The sequence below is a fragment of the Equus przewalskii genome, chromosome 14 (assembly GCF_037783145.1).
Source record: "Equus przewalskii isolate Varuska chromosome 14, EquPr2, whole genome shotgun sequence".
In the NCBI taxonomy this organism is placed as follows: domain Eukaryota; kingdom Metazoa; phylum Chordata; class Mammalia; order Perissodactyla; family Equidae; genus Equus; species Equus przewalskii.
This window is the reverse complement of record NC_091844.1, coordinates 45741860-45760101: the sequence shown is the minus strand read 5'-3', so window position 1 is coordinate 45760101 and position 18242 is coordinate 45741860. Positions and strand designations below refer to the sequence as shown.

Below are 18242 nucleotides of genomic sequence, written 5' to 3'. Positions count from 1 at the left end.
CGACTGAAGCACTGTGAAGCTTTTAAACAATGCCTGAGCCCCAACCAGAGAGATTCTGATTGAGGAACACAGTGGGTACCCAGTATCTCACATTTTTTAAAGTTCCCACTTTAGGAACTTGCTAAGGCATAATTCCATACAACCTAGTTAGAAAAAGCTGCTTGTGGTCAATATAATGTAAAGCCTCGCTACTCAAAGTGTGGTCTCAGGACCAGGGATCGATATTACAAACTGAGAGCATGAGTTAAAAATCACATTTTAACAAAATCCCCATGTGATTCTTGGGCACATCAATTTGAGAATCAATAATCTGTATCAGTGCTGTCCAAAACAACTCGGTGTGATGACGAAATTATTCATCTGTGCTACTCAATAGGGTAAACCACCAGCCACAAGTAACTGATGGAAACTTGAAATGTGGCCAGTGAGACTGAGGATATGAATTTTTAATTTAAGTGTAAATAGTCACACGTGGCTATTGGCTACTGTACTGGACAGCTTTGATCTAGATAATTCCCTTTGGTCAGGCAGTATGAATTTACAGGTCCAGATCAGTGGATGCAAAAGGAATCCATTGCCTACAGAACTGTCTTTTCCTCTTAATGAAGACAAAAGCCGGGTGTTAAAAACAATTCATTTATTCGGTTTTAAACTAGTTACACAATTGAAATAATAGGTTTGGCACTACTCTATACAGGGATTACGCCTGTGTATGCTGACACTTAAATACTGTACCAGGACCTCTGCATCGAGTCATTCAGCAAATAGATACTAAAAAATATACTGTAGTGTTCCTTTAAGGAAGACTGTACGGGGTGTGCTGCAAGATGACATTCACCGACCTGTGAATTACTTTAATCTAGAAGATACCTTGCATTCTATCAACTTGTCATAGGCAAACATGTGGCATCTGCATCATTAGAGATGCTCACATGAGAGTTACATAAAAATTGAGACCTTCTAATGATAAATGAACTCAAATAAAACCCCCATGCCTCAGCTTTTGTAACATGAAAAGATAAAAGAAAATAATTTAAAAACACAAAAAATGGCATTGAATTGGTACAAAAGCCAAAAATCACTATAATAAAGAGCTACCTGTGAATCTTTACAAGTTAATTACACAATGGTGTGTAAAAGCTTGCATCTGTACAAAGTCTTGCCAAGGCTATCTCTACAATTTATACAGTCTTTCCATCTATATAACATTTATTAAACAAGTCAATTAAATATCAGGACTTCTTAGTCTCTCAACGATTCTGCAGGCAAAAAAAAGAGAAGAAAATAAAAAGAAAAAAAAAGGTTACAGATTTTTCACAAGCACAGCAGTCTTCCATTAGGTGAAGTGTAACAGTTTTCAAAGGGGGCCAAACAACGTTTGTAAAGAATTCAGGTAAAAATCAACCAGTCAGGGTTTTTATTGTTGTTGCTGTTTATTTTCAAAATCACACACTGTATACACACACAACAATCAAAAATTTATTCACCAAACCCCTAGTTTTTCAGCAACTGCTCTTCTATTCAGCACCAAAAACTCCAGTCTGTGGGAAGCACAGGGACACAGATTCGCTTCTGTGTCTTGGTCGAGCAATCCATCAAGTCCTTGGTTAGGTTCAAGACTTGCCCTCTTTTCCTTCCCTCTTCATGGCTCTCCAGACCCAAGGCTCTCAAGGCTTCAGATTTATGGCCCACAGCCCTACTATCATCAAAACCCAACAGCCATTTGGAAAGAATTCAAAATAATTTGAGATGAATGAAATGACAGGACCTGTATTACAGATGGGAACTCTCCATTCCAAGTAAACTGTTTTTTAGCGAGTTTCCACTCTGTCTGGTCTTGGATGCCATGATCATAGTGGGTAATTATTTCTAGTCTGAGACATTATGGCTTTGTCAGATGCCTCAAAGAAAAAGTGATCAATATTCTGGAAACACTTGAGACAAGTTAGGAAATCAAATGGCAGCTGAGAACCTGTGGAATGCAGACTAATGAGACCAAATACAGAAACCACCAAAATGATGAGAGCTCAACAGAGGCAGAGTTTTAAAACCTGCAGAGAGCCACCACAGATGGTACCTGAGGATCTGGAATTTTTGATGAAAAGAGCTTGAAGTGAGGACTACTCATCTGTATCAAGGAGGAAAAAAATTTCAGTTAGACAACAGGACATCCAACTCTAAATTAAGCCCCCTAAATGAAATTTTCTTTATTCTTCCTATCCCAATAGAAAGCCTCTGGGTCCTCCCTCTTGAATACAGAATGGATAATAAATACTTAAGCATCCAGATGAAATGTTCTCACAACTGTATAGAACCTAGAGTGCTGAGGGCAACTTAAAATGCCTAGACCACACTCAGAAGGAACTAAGAATAAGATTTCTTTCCTTTTATCTAACCATTCCTAGGCTACTAAGCCTACTCATTTATAAAGGTCCAAAAGCAGTCACATCAATTCTCTGCTTAATACTTGAAGCAGAGAAGGAAAAATTCTCTGGGAACTTACTTCCATTGGCCATAGCAAAAGTTATGTTTAAAAAAAAAAAATCTTTAAACAATGACATCTAAGAACGTCAGAAAAAGAAAAAAATTGGGAACATCTACTTCTCAGTCATCAAACCAATGACATTTGCCTGAGGATGTCAGACTTCCTTAAACTCAGCACCTTGCTGACTTACCCTTCTATGCATAATAGCATGGTGACACAAGGAGATCAGTGAGAACAAGCAGCTGGTCATCAGTGAACTGCTGTTTGTGTTCTTGCCAGTTGTCATGGTGAGTCCTTCGGAAATTGGATAAGGTCTTTTTTACAGTCATCTGTAGAATAAGCAACCCACAGACATTCTATTTTAACCTCTCTCAACAACTAGGGTTATATTTAGGATAACTGAGGCTAAGTAACAATCACTCAAGAGTTCAGATCTCACGCTTCACCGAGTGCTACAATACCAACAAGCCAATCTCATTTGGCAAAGCCACCCAGCTCACTTCTCTAGAATTACTAGCTGTACTTTAGGACAAGCTACTGAAACTTACACCACATTATTAAACCAGTTTCAGTATACACTCACATCTATTTTACCAAAGGGAAAAGGACAAAGTCGTTGGTCTTCTGAGTTGTTTAATTTAGGAACATGGGTGTTCACTAAATAATACCATCATAATTTCCTATTTAATATTAGCTCCCAGTTAGACACCGGCTAGACATAAAATGCTAGTAAAACAGAAGGATAAGGACTTAACTCTCCTGAAAACAATGACAATACTTTACTTCCACTGGACTGGGAAGGACAGAAGCTATAATTTCCCGCTACCAAAAAATCTCAAATATACATGAGAGCAAGGTCTCTGCTAGATTTTAATAATCACCGATTAGTAGACGTGGCCCTGGCAGAGGCAGAAGTAGTAGCTTTACCAAAGCAGAAAGTCCTGAGTATATAGGAAATTATTAGTATAAATGGTTTCTTACAAAACATCACTGAGAACATGTGTAGAAAGAAGCTAACAAGGAAGAATTTTACCTCAATAGGCTGAGGATCATTCAGATGTGCACTGAGATTCATAAGGAGCTGGGGCATCCAGGTGGGAACATCGTAAGGACTAGAAAGAACACATGCACCAAGTCCTAGCACTCCAGCATGGCGCTTGACCAACTCTGCAAAGAAAACAGAAATATACATGGAAATACTTACAGGACTCTATTGCACGTGTTACAGTGAAATAGATTAGCTTTCGATTATGCTAGTTGTTTTCAATGTGTGAATTTCTGCATTTGAAACGAATCTGTATGCACACAAATCGAAAACATGATTTTGGGGCTGCACTAAAGATACCCTATAGCTGTCCCTCAATGACAGCATAATTATTTCTAGGTCAGAAATGTGTTGTATATTTGCTAAAACTAACATAGTAATGCCGTTTTTGATCAATTCATACCACAGGCAAAAGTGTAATCCCTGATCCTAAAACAATCTCCAATCAAAATCAGACCCCACTATTCTGGATGTGACTACCCCCCACAGAATGCATCAGTTCCTTAGGTAAACACGCCATGTACGAGGAATGTCTCTACTTCTCAAAACAGAACTGCAATGCGTCTATATTCTACGGGTCTCTATTCTCTCTTTAGTGATAGAATGTGTGTATGTGTTTGTAAGTGTATTATATGTGTATACATGAAACATGGCGGATAAGGAGTTGAAGAATAAGGGAATTTGGGGTAGTCAGAATTGTAAACAATGCCATTTGGTATAATGAAGACCTAAAACTACTTTGGTACTTAATTATTAAAAAATACAGTTCTCAAGCAAAGAAACTAGAACATACATTGATATTTTACTAGAAATTGCTATTAGATAACTATATATATAATCAAGACTCGACTATAATCAGCACTTAAGAGTTTCATATTCCAAACTTCCTGTAAATTCAATAAGCTTCCTACTTACTAATGATCTTTCCACATATTTTCTAATATTCTTGTGACTGTAGTTAGCATTGGCAAGATCAGATGTTTCTTTGCAATCACATTTAAATTTCTCTTTAAACATAACATAGTGATCAGATCTTATTCTTCTGTTATCTTTATGCTCATTTACACTGGAAGCTCCTGTAGAGTAAGGCTCTTCTCACCCTCTCACCAAAGGCCTAGTGAAGTACTGAATAATCGCCTCTCCAAAAAAAGCAAGGCTTGTTTTATTTAGTTTTTTCTCTTAGCACATCTACACATAAGTTTATAAATTCTAAAAGGAAATATTTCAGACCCTCCAAAATAATTCTGGATAGCTCTCTTTATAGAGCGCTTTCAAGGGAGTAGGTGCAGACTTCATTCATTGTAACAGTTGTATGCAGCAGGGTACAGGTCCCTTGCATCTATCTCAATTCTAGCTTTTATATTCCAGGTCTTGCCTTCTCTTTGTGCAGGGACAACTATTCCCGGTACCTAGCATAGACCCAGGCACATACAAGTCTTTGCTGAGTAAGCCTGGTTAACTCCCAAAAGGATACAAGTGTTTTCTACCAGCACTGTTACCTGCAGAAGGAATTGTATCTCCTACGGAACCAGGGTCTCGCTTTCTTTTCTTCGGTAGTTTTGTTTTGCAAAGTTGCTCAAAATGAATCTGCATAGGACTGTCCATGGTAAGGAAGTTACACTGTAATAGCCCGCTTAGGGTGGTAGCAGCCATTTCTCGAACCTGTAGAGAAAATCATCTCTCTTAGATAAAGCCTGGTGGAAGGATGGCGGCTGGGAGAGTGGGATGGATCTGGGGTAGGACCTCTGACATCTGTATGCCAATTGTGTAAATGCACTTCTGCAATTTCTTACTAGAGATTTCATCAGCTTATCAAAGGGTCTGTGGCCTGAAAAGGGATGGAAGCCACTATATTAGGGTTACAGAAAGTAAATGCTTAACTCTTTGTATGAAATTAAATTTTTCCATAAATAAATTATTGTCCCACTGACTGACAATTCTGCTTATAAGGGTTGTAACTGTAAAAGTGGTGCCAGAGCCTGAAATTAAAATAAATTTTTCCTAGTCTCTACATCTCTTAAAACTACTGCTGCTGTTGTTTCTGTTGGTAATAAAGATACAGTGGAGAACCAATTTCTACAAATGGCATATATTGTAGACATTCATATCCAGCTTACCTCTTATAAATTTCACAGGCTCTTGTCAGTCTATAAACACAGTTTACAGAAGTACTAAATGAAGAGTGTATACCCGTCCATTTTAAATTCAAATGGAAACTCAAGTTTTGGGAAGACGGAAAAAAGCAATAGAAAGATGTCTCATAAATCACAAAAACTTCTGCTAAATATTCATAAGGATAGGCCATAATAATTTGAAAAAAAAACCAAATGCTTTGCTATTTATTCCTTCAGAAAGTTTTTTTTTTAATTTTTCAATGTGACAGGTTGGGGTACTTAACATTTTTTTTTGCTACTTTCATTACACTATTATATTAAATGTGTTTTACTACTTCTTCTTTGGTTGTATTATTTCCTTTCATATCACGACTTATTTTTATATTCAACTACTGATGAGAATGCTTTCAATTTCTCACTACTATGCTACAAAATATTTTCCTTTTTTCTGCTTTTTCTCCCCAAGTCCCCCCAGTACATAGCTGTATATTTTAGTTGCAGGTCCTTCTAGCTGTGGCATGTGGGACGCCGCCTCAACATGGCCTGATGAGTGGTGCCATGTCGGCGGCCAGGATCTGAACTGGTGAAACTGGGCTGCTGAAGTGGAGCACGCGAACTTAAACCACTTGGCCACGGGGCCAGGCCCCAAAATATTCTTAATTTATATGATTTTCCCATATTGCAATGTACTTTCTTAGAATAGATTCTAAGAATTTAGATTATTAAATGTCATTGTATGAATAATTTCATTGTTAATTTTGTGGCTATCAGTTGCTTTTCAAAGAGACAGGGCTAACATACTATGACACAAAATTAATGTCGAGTATTGGTTGTACCTTACCGACAGTGGGTATCATCATTACAAATTTTTTTTTGAGGGCAGAGAGTAAATTAAGAGTAGGTGAAAAACATCTCATTGTTTTAAGTTTGCATTTCTCTGATCATTGAGAGGTTTGACTTTCCACTGTTGATTGCTTATACTGTCTTTATACATATGTTATATCACCATCACTATCTACTCCAAAGGCCTTGATGATTTTTCTTACGCTACAATGTTTTTTCTAGTGTGAAGCTTGATAATTTAGATTGATGAGTTTCTAATATAGTCAGATTTGTCGCATCTATTAACTTAAAGCCTTAGAAAATCATCTCTGCTTGAAGTTCATATAAATATCCAAATTCATTTGTCCTACTTTCTCTAATTAAAAAAAGGGGGGAGTATATTTCTTTACATCTGGAATATATTTCAGCGTGAGATGTTCTAACTGATTTTTCTTTTTCTCCAAACTGCTAACAAATTGCCTGAACACTTCCAACTGAATTATTCTCTTTCCCAATAGCAAAGTCTACTTCTGGGATATTTTGTTCCAAGGGTCGGTCTGCACATGTCTATAATTAATTTTGTAAGGTGAGTAGTATTTAGCTTTTTTATCCATAAACACAGTTTTTTTCTTATCACTTCTAAAAATTTTTCTTTAAATCTAAAAGTTTTCTTATAATAGTTCTCATTTAGATTATTACAAAGTTTTTTTCAATATTATCAGGAGTAGCTTAGCTAATTATTACCAATATTCAGTATCACATTTTAAAAATATGATACAGTAGTTTTAATAAATGTCATGGTTATGGTTATATTAACAGCTATGTTTAAGCCTACCACAGGGGAAAAAAATATAAAATAATCTATAAAAATGGATAAGGGGGCCCGGCCCTGTGGCCAAGCTCCATGTGCTCCACTTTGGCAGCCTAGGTTCATGGGTGTGGATCCCGGGTGTGGACCTACTCCACTCAGCAGCCAGGCTGTGGAGGCATCCCACACACAAAGTAGAGGAAGACTGGCACAGATGTTAGCTCAGGGCTAATCTTTCTCAAGTGAAAAAAAGAGGATTGGCAACGGATGTTAGCTCATCCTCAAAGACACACAAAAACAGTCCTAAAACAAGGTCCAGAAAACAGTAAATTTTAATGCAACTGCTATAACATTTAAAGTTAGGAACTGCTGACTTTCAAGATTTCAATCTTTCCTTTTCAATCCTTTAGTTAAAAAAAATTTATAGGTAGCTGTAAATATTTTAACTGAGGCCTGTCAGAGTTGTTCTTCCCACTGTGTGAGTACCCTAGGGACTGGACAATATCTGGACACAAGAAAGCTAGATTACAAAATGAATAGGCTCATTAGAGAGGAGGAGAAATTTCCATTCCCAGTTTCCTATGGACACAATCAATTTCAGTGCTCTCAAATAAATTCTCTAATTACTGGGAGTGCTCCACTATATGGAAAACTCATAAAGTCCATAAAATAAAATAAAAATTTCAGTTACATTTTCTTTACCTAAGGCAAATTTAGAAAGTGGTATCTTATTCCATATTTATTATAACATGCTGTTTTTACATTAGGCTATCTGAAATAATAGATTTATCTTTTTGTACAAAATATTAATATAGCTCAAAAAAGTTGCCTTTAATTTCTCTACCAAGGAAAATTAAAAAAAACAACAACAATCTTGTCTTAAGGCTACTGGATAAATAGCATCTATGTGTAGATTTTCATTCTCTTGAAACTGCCTTCATGCACATTCCTATTAATTCTTTAAAAAGTAAGATAAATAGAGTATTTTCACATGCAATTTCATAGATAAGAAAACTTTGGTTCACAAATATCATCTGCCTGACTGCAAAGAGAGGCCAGATCAAGAACATGCCCAAGGTTTGTTTCCATTTGTACTATAGGAAATCATGATTAGAGTATCAAATCTAATCATAGAGGGCTATGTTAAAATTACTTTTAATAATTTATGTTTTAATAAAACACATCTTATCAGTGTGTGAATACTTCTTCGAAGGGGAGGCAAGAGGTTTTCTTTAAATTCATTAAATTTTGATTTGTTATAACTTAAATTTTACCTCTAGCTGTTCATCCTCCAAAAGACTTATAACCAGCCACCTGATGTCTTTAACTGCGTCCTCATTGTTTAGGAAAATAAAGAGATTATAAAATACCATGGTCTGGAGGTAGGTCAGTACTGTATATCTAGCATGCCAAGAACTGCTCCTTGCTGTCTGTGAATAAGACATAAGTAGAAACAATGAAAACAGTGCTGACAAGAACATGAGATGACAGACAGCAAAATTACACACAAATAACATAATCTTCTAATATCACTCTACTTTCACAGGTATAATTAGAGCAAGCTTGTTTTACATTTCCTTCTATATAAAAGGTTGCACAAGCTATTTCAGGTAAAGTTAGTTATTCAGAATGTACGAATGGTTGACAGTAAGGGAAAGGAACACAGAAGTCAGTTTTAAAAGAGGGAATTATTTATAATTAATGACTCTAACTCCTTGAAGGGTTACACATTATTTTATTTTACTTTTGATAGTGGCAGGTAGGGTATTGAAAGCAAACAAGATTGAGAACTACTAAATTCCACTACCAAAAAAAACCCCAAAACATTTTGGGTTGTTCAAAAATATTTTTAAGTGATAATCAAACTTAAAAATCTGAAAACCATGGGAACATGCCCATTTTTATATTACATAACACATATAGTATGACCTGAATAAAGCTGGGCACACAGTATACTAAAAACGCAGCCAGGAAATATACAATCACTTAGGTCCTTCGACCCATAGACAAGGAAATAAATAAAATAAAGGGGAAATGTTAAAAGGGAATGACCATGCTCCCCCCTCATAAGCACTCTGTGTCCAAGGTGCTTCAATGATTAGCTTTTTGTGTACAGAGAAAATTTGGGGGTTAGTGACCTGCCCAAGGTCAGAGAAGTTGGTGGCAGAGACAGGCACAGAATCTAGGTCTGTTTCTTTGGTCAATATATATCTTCTCTCATAGTAAAAGAAAATTCAAATTGAAAATCAGTATCAGGTATTGTGTGCCCTGCAGGTGACTTTGTGAAATTCTTAGAATGATAAACCAAAATTCTAACCAAAAGATATAAATATTTTTATACATTCTTACTTGTTTGAGCACCTGAAGCACCAAAGGCACTTGATGAGGGTACAGCAACCCCTGAGACATCAGTGATAAACATAACTTTGCATCTCTTTTCAGTTCATCATAGCTATTGTCATTTTCCACCGGGGCAATCTGGAAAACAATAAAACAAACCAAAGACATAAATTGAAAAATAACAGTCAATAAGTACGAAGGCATCCGTACACAAAAGAAATCACCTTTTCTACTTTTAACAATTTGTCTGGAAAATTTCAAACATATACAAAACCAGAGAATAATACAATGAATCCTCATGCATCAATCACCTCTTCAATAGTGACAAACTCATAATCCTTTCCTTTTTTGCTCCCCATGGCTCCCATTCCCCAATTAAATTATTTGAAGCAAATATTAGACATATTTCACCCATAAATTTTTTTTTAAAGATTTTATTTTTTTCCTTTTTCTCCCCAAAGCCCCCCAGTACATAGTTGTATATTCTTTGTTGTGGGTCCCTCCAGTCGTGGCATGTGGGATGCCACCTCAGCGTGGTTTGATGAGCAGTGCCATGTCCGTGCCCAGGATTCGAACCAACGAAAACACTGGGCCGCCTGCAGCGGAGCGCGTGAACTTTAACCAATCGGCCACGGGGCCGGCCCCTCACCCACAAATATTTTATTATGTATCTCTAAAAGATAAAGTCTCTTATAAAAAAACTTTTCATGACAGCATACATAAAAATTCATCACAGTTAAAATAAAAATATTCAGTAGTGTTCAAATTTCCCCATCATTTCATACATGCGTTATTACAATTGGCTTTTTGGAATCTAGTTCAAGAAAATGATCACACTGCATCTGGGTGGTATATCTCTCAAGTCTAAGAGAGTCTATTAAAAAAACGTTAAAAAAAGAAGCTATAAATTCCCTTCACCCTCTTTTAAATTCTTTTTTCTTTTAACAAGGCGGCGGGGGGGCGGGGGAGGGGGCCGTCATTAAACTGTGTTAACTTGTAGAAAATGCTGCCCATTTAGTTAGTGAAGGAATATTTTACAGGGTCTTCCTCTCCTCTAATTATTGAGAAAAATAATTTTTCTGAAGAAATGACATCAACAGCATGTAATTTTATACCAATTATGACAATATCTGGATATTTTTCTCTAAGTTTGATGTACACAAAACCATTATTCTACAGTGCTGAGTTTTGATAAGCATTTAGCGAAGTTTGAAACTCAGGACGAAACATGCCCCCCTCTCTCCCTGACCACTACACCATTACAGCTCTTGATCCGTCCAAATTAAAATTCAGTTCAAGACTCCTAACGTAAAGAATAAGGTGCATAATTTACACTGTGCTCTCTGCTTTACAGGCATTTATCTCATTTGTCCCTTGTTACAACTCTGTGAGGGATGTTGATATTATCCCACACTTTACACCCAAAGAGACAGTCTTTGAAGTTCAGTAGCTTGTGCAAGGTCACAAAAAAAGCAGCATCTGTCACAGACAGAATTTTAAACTCGGTCTCTATTTACTCCAAAAGCAGTGCTGTGTAAACTATTCTTGGTTGGAAAGCCTCTTCCCTCACTCTTGAGCAATGTGGAGACTCTTACACTAGAATACAAAAATGAATGAAACCTTCACTTTGATACATATTTCAAGGCTTTTTTTGGATTGATATAAAATTGCTTTTTATGGTATAGGATAAATAAATAATACTTCATTTAAAATCTAATAAACATCTCAGATACGTCCAAGACAGAATTTCTGATCTCATCTCCAAGTATTTCTGTGCTCTTCCTACAGTTTAGCAAACAACAACTTTCTTTCAGACACCTCTCTTTATCTTCACTCTGTACATCTGATCTATCTGCAAAATAACTTTGTTCATCTGTGCTGTGGTGCCTGTCTACTCCAGACCCCATTCACCATCGTGGCCTAAAGCAGACTCTCAACCTCAGTATTTGTATATTTAGGTGAAATGTTAGGCCTGTCACCAGAAACTTGAACAGTAGAAGTTTTTAATGATTTACGTTGTTCATAAATTTCAAGTGAATTCAAATCATCCTTCTACAAATTCCACTCTCATATATTTGCTTTCTGAATTTTTTTTTTTTTTGAGTGAAAGAAAAGGGGTGGGACTCCAGCTATCCCACCACTCATTGTCCATTATCCATTTATGGACACATGCAATCACGTTCTGTATCTGGGGCACATGTGGCAGTGGACAAAAGTTTGAGCACTACTGCCCTAAAGACAAACCCTATCTACACCAACGACCTACAAAATAACAAGGACCCATACGCAGACAGCTACTGTCTACTTTATATCCTGTAAGATCGCAGAGGTATTCATGGGTATCAGGCCCTACTCAGCACTCTTAAAAGTATTTAGAGGTAAATCCTTTGAAAATTACCAGTAGTTTTTATCTTTGTGAAATTTCCTAAAGACAAGGTATACTGAAGCCAATCAAAAGTTTAGCATGCCATCTGCTAATGAGCAATACAGGCCTTCCTTCTTAAATGATAACGACTGTACTGACGAACAATCGTCACGTAGTGGTGAGGTTTTGCGCCAAGCCTTCCAAATGTGCAATGAGACTACGCTGTTTTTCCAACTACAGACAACCATAGCATGACTGCAAACTATAATTTTGGAAACTAATAGATCACTCTGTGACCTTAGTTTTATTAGCTTCATCCTCTGAGAAGATGAGTAATTAAAACCTCCTCAGGTTACACCTCTCACCAAGTGAAACTTCAGTGTCATTATATGATTACCAGGGACAAGTTACCTCCTGCAGATATTTGTTAGAACCAACTACAGTGCCATTTAACACTGGAAAATAAACATAATACACTCAACATTTTGATCTTCAGATTTATTATACACTGAATAAAAAAGTAAGAAATAGCTAATATTCAAAAATTTCATTGTGGCTTTTCTTTTGGCTACCAGTATTTTCTTAAACTGGGCTATGGAAATTGGCTATCCACAAAACAATGTTCTGTCTGTACACTTTTCACGTATCGGCCAAAATCCTACCCTTACCTAACATAAAAAAGATTATTTCAACAAAAATTAAACCACTATCGCCTCATGATTTTCCTGTGACTCTTGTACCTCTTAGAGAGCCAACCAAATCATACATAGTCTGAAAAGCTATCAACTATCAGATGATAAATATAGATTCCTTTTGAAGGTCAGAAGAGGATGCATTCTTAATTTCAGCCATAAACTTACCTTAAAAAACAAAGGCAGAAGCTGAAGTTGTTCTTTGACTGCTGTAGAGAAGGATCTTCCTGCACTCGCCATCAGCCATTTCAGTACTATTCGGAAACAAGCACACAGAATCAATCTTTGCTATCCAGTTAGAAACCATCAAGTAGAATAATGTAATGCTAGTGTCAGAAAGCCACTCTGATTGCTCTTCAATGTTAAGAAAGAGATCGTCTATGTTATTCCATAAACAAATTAGATACCTATCAGCGGCATGACAGGACCCACAATAAAGGCTGTCACCCAATCTAGGGTACTGAAGCCACTCTCAAAGAATGAACTGGCAAATTATTAACAGTCTACCAAACACCTGACACCAAGCACAAGTAAAACTAGCCTTCAGGGGCTGGCTCTGTGGCCTAGAGCCCAGGGTTTCGCTGGCTCAGATCCTGGGCGTGGACCTAGCACCACTCATCAAGCCATGCTGAGGCGGCGTCCCACATGCTGCAACTAAAAGGACCCAGGACTAAAATATACAACTATGTACTGGGGGGCTTTGGGGAGATGAAGGAAAAATAAAATCTTTAAAAAAATAAAATCTTAAAAGAACAAACAGGCTTCAATAATCCTGAAGCAGCACAAACGATGACTAAGTTAGTTGCTTATTCTTAGAATCCTTGAAGAATTTTTAGATATAAAAACAGTAGGACACCTCCAATAACCAAACAGTTTTGAAAAAGAACAAAGTTGGAGGACTCACACTTCAAGATCTCAAAACTCACCACAAAGCTACAGTAATCAAAACAGTGTGGTAATGACAGGAATATAGACCAACAGAATAGACTAGAGAGCCCAGAAATAAACACTCACATACATGGCCTATTAATCTTCAACAAGAGTGCCAAGACTATTCAATAAAGAAATGGTAGACTTTTCAACAAGTGCTGCTGGGAAACTGGATATCCATGAGCAAAAGAACAAAGCTGGATCCCTACCTTACACCATATACAAAAATTAACTCAGAGTGGATTAAAAACGTAAAGTAAGAACCAAAACTATAAAACTCGTGGAAAAAAACAAGGGAAAAATTTACAACACTGGATTTGGCAATGATTTCTTGGATATGACACCAAAAGCAAAGGCAACAAAAGAAAAAACAGATAAATTAGACTTCATCAAAATTAAAAACTTCTGAGTACAGGACACTATCAAGAGAAGAAAAAGACAACCCATGGAATGGGAGAAAATATTTGCAAATCATATATCAAGAGGAGACTGATATCCAGATTATAAGAGAACTACAACTCAACAATAAAACAGCCTAATTCAAAAACAGGCAAAGGACTTGAATAGATATTTCTCCAAAGAAGATACAAAAATTGCAAATAAGCAAATGAAAAGATGTTCAACCACTAATCAGCAGGGAAATGCAAATCAAAACCACGAGATACCTTCTTCACACCCATTAGGATAGCTGTAGTCATAAAAACAGAAAACAAGCATGAGCTTGGATGTGGAAAACTGAAAGCCTTTAGCACTGCTGGCTGGAATGTAAAATGGCGCAGCCACTGTGGAAAATAGCCTGGTGGCTCCTCAAAAAGTTAAACACAGAATTACCATATGGTCTAGCAATTCCACTTTCAATTACCAAAAGAACCAAAAGCAGGGACTCAAACAGATACTTCTACACCAATGCTCATAGCCGTATTACTCACAACAGCCAAAACAATGTAAACAACCTAAACGTCCATCAACAGATGAATAAATAAACATTGAAAACACTACGCAAAGTGAAACAGGCCACTCACAAAAGAACAAATAGTATGATACCACTTACACGAGGTACCTAAAATAGGCAAATTCATAGAGACAGAAAGTAGAATGTGGTTGCCAGAGGCTGGCAGAAAGGGAGAACGAGGAGATACTGTGTAATAGGTATAGAGTTTCAGTTTTGTAAGAAGAAAAGAGTAGTGAAGATAGATGATGGTGATGGTTGCCCAACGTGGATGTACTTGATGCCACTGGACTGTAAGTTTTATATTATGTACATTTTACCATACTAAAAAACATAGGAGAAAAAAGCCAGCCAGACTATGTAAATATACGTCTGTTTTGAAGTGAGTTTCTACTAATTTTAGCTACTCACTAGTTTTTAAGAGTTTAATGCCCTGAGTTCGTTCATCTTCTTCACCAATTCCATTTTCTTCCATAACATGGTTCTGAATTTCTTCATCCACATCCATGAGGGGTTTCAATTTCTCTAGAATTCTAGCAGTAAACTCAGGGACACGAGGGGATGCTGTTGGCGCGGTGTTTGGCAAAGAAACATCTATCATGAATATGTAGGTCAGGACACTGTAAAATAAAATATGTACCGTAAGAAGAGATGCCACATTATCAATAAAACTAAAGTTCAAAAGTTACGACCCCACCAAAGTAAATTTTCCCAAGACAATTCCTGGAGAGTCTCTTGCCCCTGTGCCAGTAATTCTGAGGTATTAAAAACCAGGCTGTGTGACTGCTCACCTCTGGCTTGTGAGCACACTGCTGTCCTATTTTACATTCGGAGCCTCTTTTCTAGTGTCTCACAACACAAGATAAAACAAAATTTGAAGAGGAGGGCACCATGAAACTCAACAGTAACACAACCAGTATATATTTAATTTAATAAAAAGAATCCAAGAGGTATACCACGGAGAAAGTTATACCTACCTCCCTATTCTTTCCCTGACATTTTTGTAAACCTGGGTGAGTTTGGGTTCCAAGTACTTCAGTAGTCTGTGCAATAGCTCAGGCACTCTCCACTCTTGCTGGGCAAGGCCACCTTGCAGCACATAGAGTCGACTAAAATTAAAGCACAGCACAGTTGTGTGAGAGCCCCCCTCTGCCTTTACGTATTGACAAGATAGATTAACGATGTCTGTATTCCACTTAAAATTGCTTCATTTTCTCACCTAATAAATAATAAAACTGACAATTCAAAACAGCGTCTTCATGAAGATTTTATTATTTTTCCTATGCCATTTTTCTCTGGATTCTCATTTCATCTCCACTACTATACAATCAAAAGAAATACTAACTTTAGAATACTCATTGAATTAATTTCTAAGCATCAGAAGCTTCTTCACTAATTAAAAAGAATAATGATTTAGGGCCGACCCCATAGCCTAGGGCTTAAGTTTAGTGCATTCTGTTTTGGCAGCCAGCCCAGGTTCAGTTCCTGGGTGGGGATCCACACTACAATGTTAGTGGCCATGCTGTGCTGGCAGTTCACATACTAAAAAATAAAGGAAGACTGGCACAGATGTTAGCTCAGGGCAAATCTTCCTCAACAACAACAACAACAACAATAATTATTATTATTGTTGTTGTTGTTGTTGTTAATAAGATTATCTAGATTTCCTTCTCTCATCCATTAATTTTTTCCAGCTCCTTATGCCCCACGCTCCACCAAGTATACTGTTTCTTAAAAGGATTGCTCTCTTCTTTCCTAATGGGAAAGAGTGAAAATTGAGAAGATCTGATAAAGAAGTTAATAACGTCATGGTGCAAAGAAGCAGTCCTGGTATAAAAGATGTGACAGTGGAGAAAGCTGAATCTAACTTATGTTTGAATTGCTCAGGTTGCCTCCATTTCTCCTACTGTTCCCAATTCAGAAATAATTCTATTTAGTATCGTATGTTGTATTAAAATTGATCATGCCATCTCCCAGAAGAAAGCAGTTACATTATCTAGCCTTTAGGAGTACAGAGAGTTCACTTGCATCTACACATCAAGAATAAAGATGCTATCTTTTGTTAACTTCTTAAGTTTTCTTTTTATTTACCATGCGTCTACAAAGGATCCTCCTTCACCACTCAGTGGTGATTCCAACAGCAACTCAAAAAGCCAATGAAGTTTCCGGGGATCTCTGCTTTCCTGTGTTGAAACAGAGGAAAGTGACAATAAATAAAGTAACAATTAAAATGGGTCCTACAATTCTGTAAATAAATCAGATCTTGTTATTTTAGAAATATTATAAATAAATACAAGTATAGAGGAAGAAATCCAAACTAAAATCATAGGTAAGTCAAATCCAAATGTATTATCATAACATACGTTAGAAAGACTAACAGTTAGAAAATTGTTGTTAGCTAAATGGATTGATTTAAACCAAAGTATACAAGCTATGGACATAGATAGTGTCAAAAATAACACTATAACCTTGTATCATCTGGCTTTTACTAGATGTAAGTCACATTTACAGATATATGATTTGACTTGTCATTCAATCTAAAAACGCATTACCATGGCAGAGAAAATATAACAATCACATTAGAGTTATCATTCAAGGCTTATTTGGAAGGCTAAATAGAACCATCTCCATTACTCAAGATGACAAAACTATGAATGAAATTTCAAGATTCAAGACGTACTGAGAGGAGAAGGAAACTGTCTGAATAGAGGAGTTAGACACGAAAGGAAGCGGGAGGACTTACACAGGATGTTGCTATACAAGTCCCCCAGTCGTTGTAAGTTTCTACTGTAATGTTGGACAACGCGGTTCTAAGCAGAGGGCACAGAAGCTCCCAAAGCTTCTCCACCTACTCAAACCACAGAGGAAAAAGTTAATGGTACTCAGAACATTTTTCTTCAACTATCTTTTCCTGGAAACATACACATACAAATACACAAACTGATACTTCATTTAAATTATATTTTAGAACACTCCAATAATCCAGGAAAAGTAACTTCACCGTATCAGTAATATACGTATTACTGTATACGTATATTATATATGTATATGTATAAAAGTAACATCCATCATCATACATACCCAGGTATAGGTGAATTTTTTTCCAGAAAAATTATTCAGAAAAGAGGAAACACCTTATATTGTTCCTTACAAAATCTCATACTACTGAAAAGTTCTCTTTTAAAAATTTTGAATAACATAGTACACTGGGCTGAAACAGCACTTCAATTATTTCTAAGATTTGCAGTGCTTAACGAGGCCACTCGGTTGAATTCTAAAATAGGAAGCAATGACATTTTAATAAATTTAGTATTAGCCTACCGTATGGTCTTCAAATTCCAAGTTCTGGATTATTACAGCCTTTAAAAAGCGTTCAGTTATACACAGACTGCAAACACATGTGTACAGAGGCTTCTCACAGTTTAATGAGAATACAAATCACCTTGAGATCTTGATAAAAATGCAGATTCTGATTCATTAGAGCAAGGCGGGCTCTGAGATCCTACTTTCCTAACAAGCTCCCAGGTGATGCCCACGCTGCAGGTCCATGGACTGCACTTTAGTCAAAGGACCCATAGAGGATAAACGGGGACAGAGGGCTGGGCATAAAGCTTCCAGTGGTAGCACCAGGCAGTTATTAAAAAGACAATGAAGAAGAAGGAAAAAAAGCTGTATCTTAACTTATAAGGAAA

The 18242-nt window shown here is 36.7% G+C and overlaps 1 protein-coding gene across 2 annotated transcripts in view; it reads right to left on the bottom strand.

The window, feature by feature from the left end:
• Window positions 1-622: 622 nt before the first annotated feature.
• The window catches only part of PSME4 (proteasome activator subunit 4), an 84699-nt gene continuing 67079 nt past the window's right edge, over window positions 623-18242 (bottom strand). For both annotated transcript variants that reach the window (XM_008531599.2, XM_070573889.1), the window contains 11 exons: window positions 17294-17398; window positions 16642-16733; window positions 15528-15659; window positions 14962-15170; window positions 12840-12925; window positions 9624-9752; window positions 8549-8704; window positions 5030-5192; window positions 3519-3652; window positions 2676-2814; window positions 623-2128 (listed from right to left, as the gene is read on the bottom strand). In XM_008531599.2, the coding sequence (XP_008529821.1) occupies window positions 2680-2814; window positions 3519-3652; window positions 5030-5192; window positions 8549-8704; window positions 9624-9752; window positions 12840-12925; window positions 14962-15170; window positions 15528-15659; window positions 16642-16733; window positions 17294-17398 (1341 nt within the window). In that variant the 3' untranslated portion in view covers window positions 623-2128; window positions 2676-2679. The remainder of the gene's footprint in view (window positions 2129-2675; window positions 2815-3518; window positions 3653-5029; window positions 5193-8548; window positions 8705-9623; window positions 9753-12839; window positions 12926-14961; window positions 15171-15527; window positions 15660-16641; window positions 16734-17293; window positions 17399-18242) is intronic.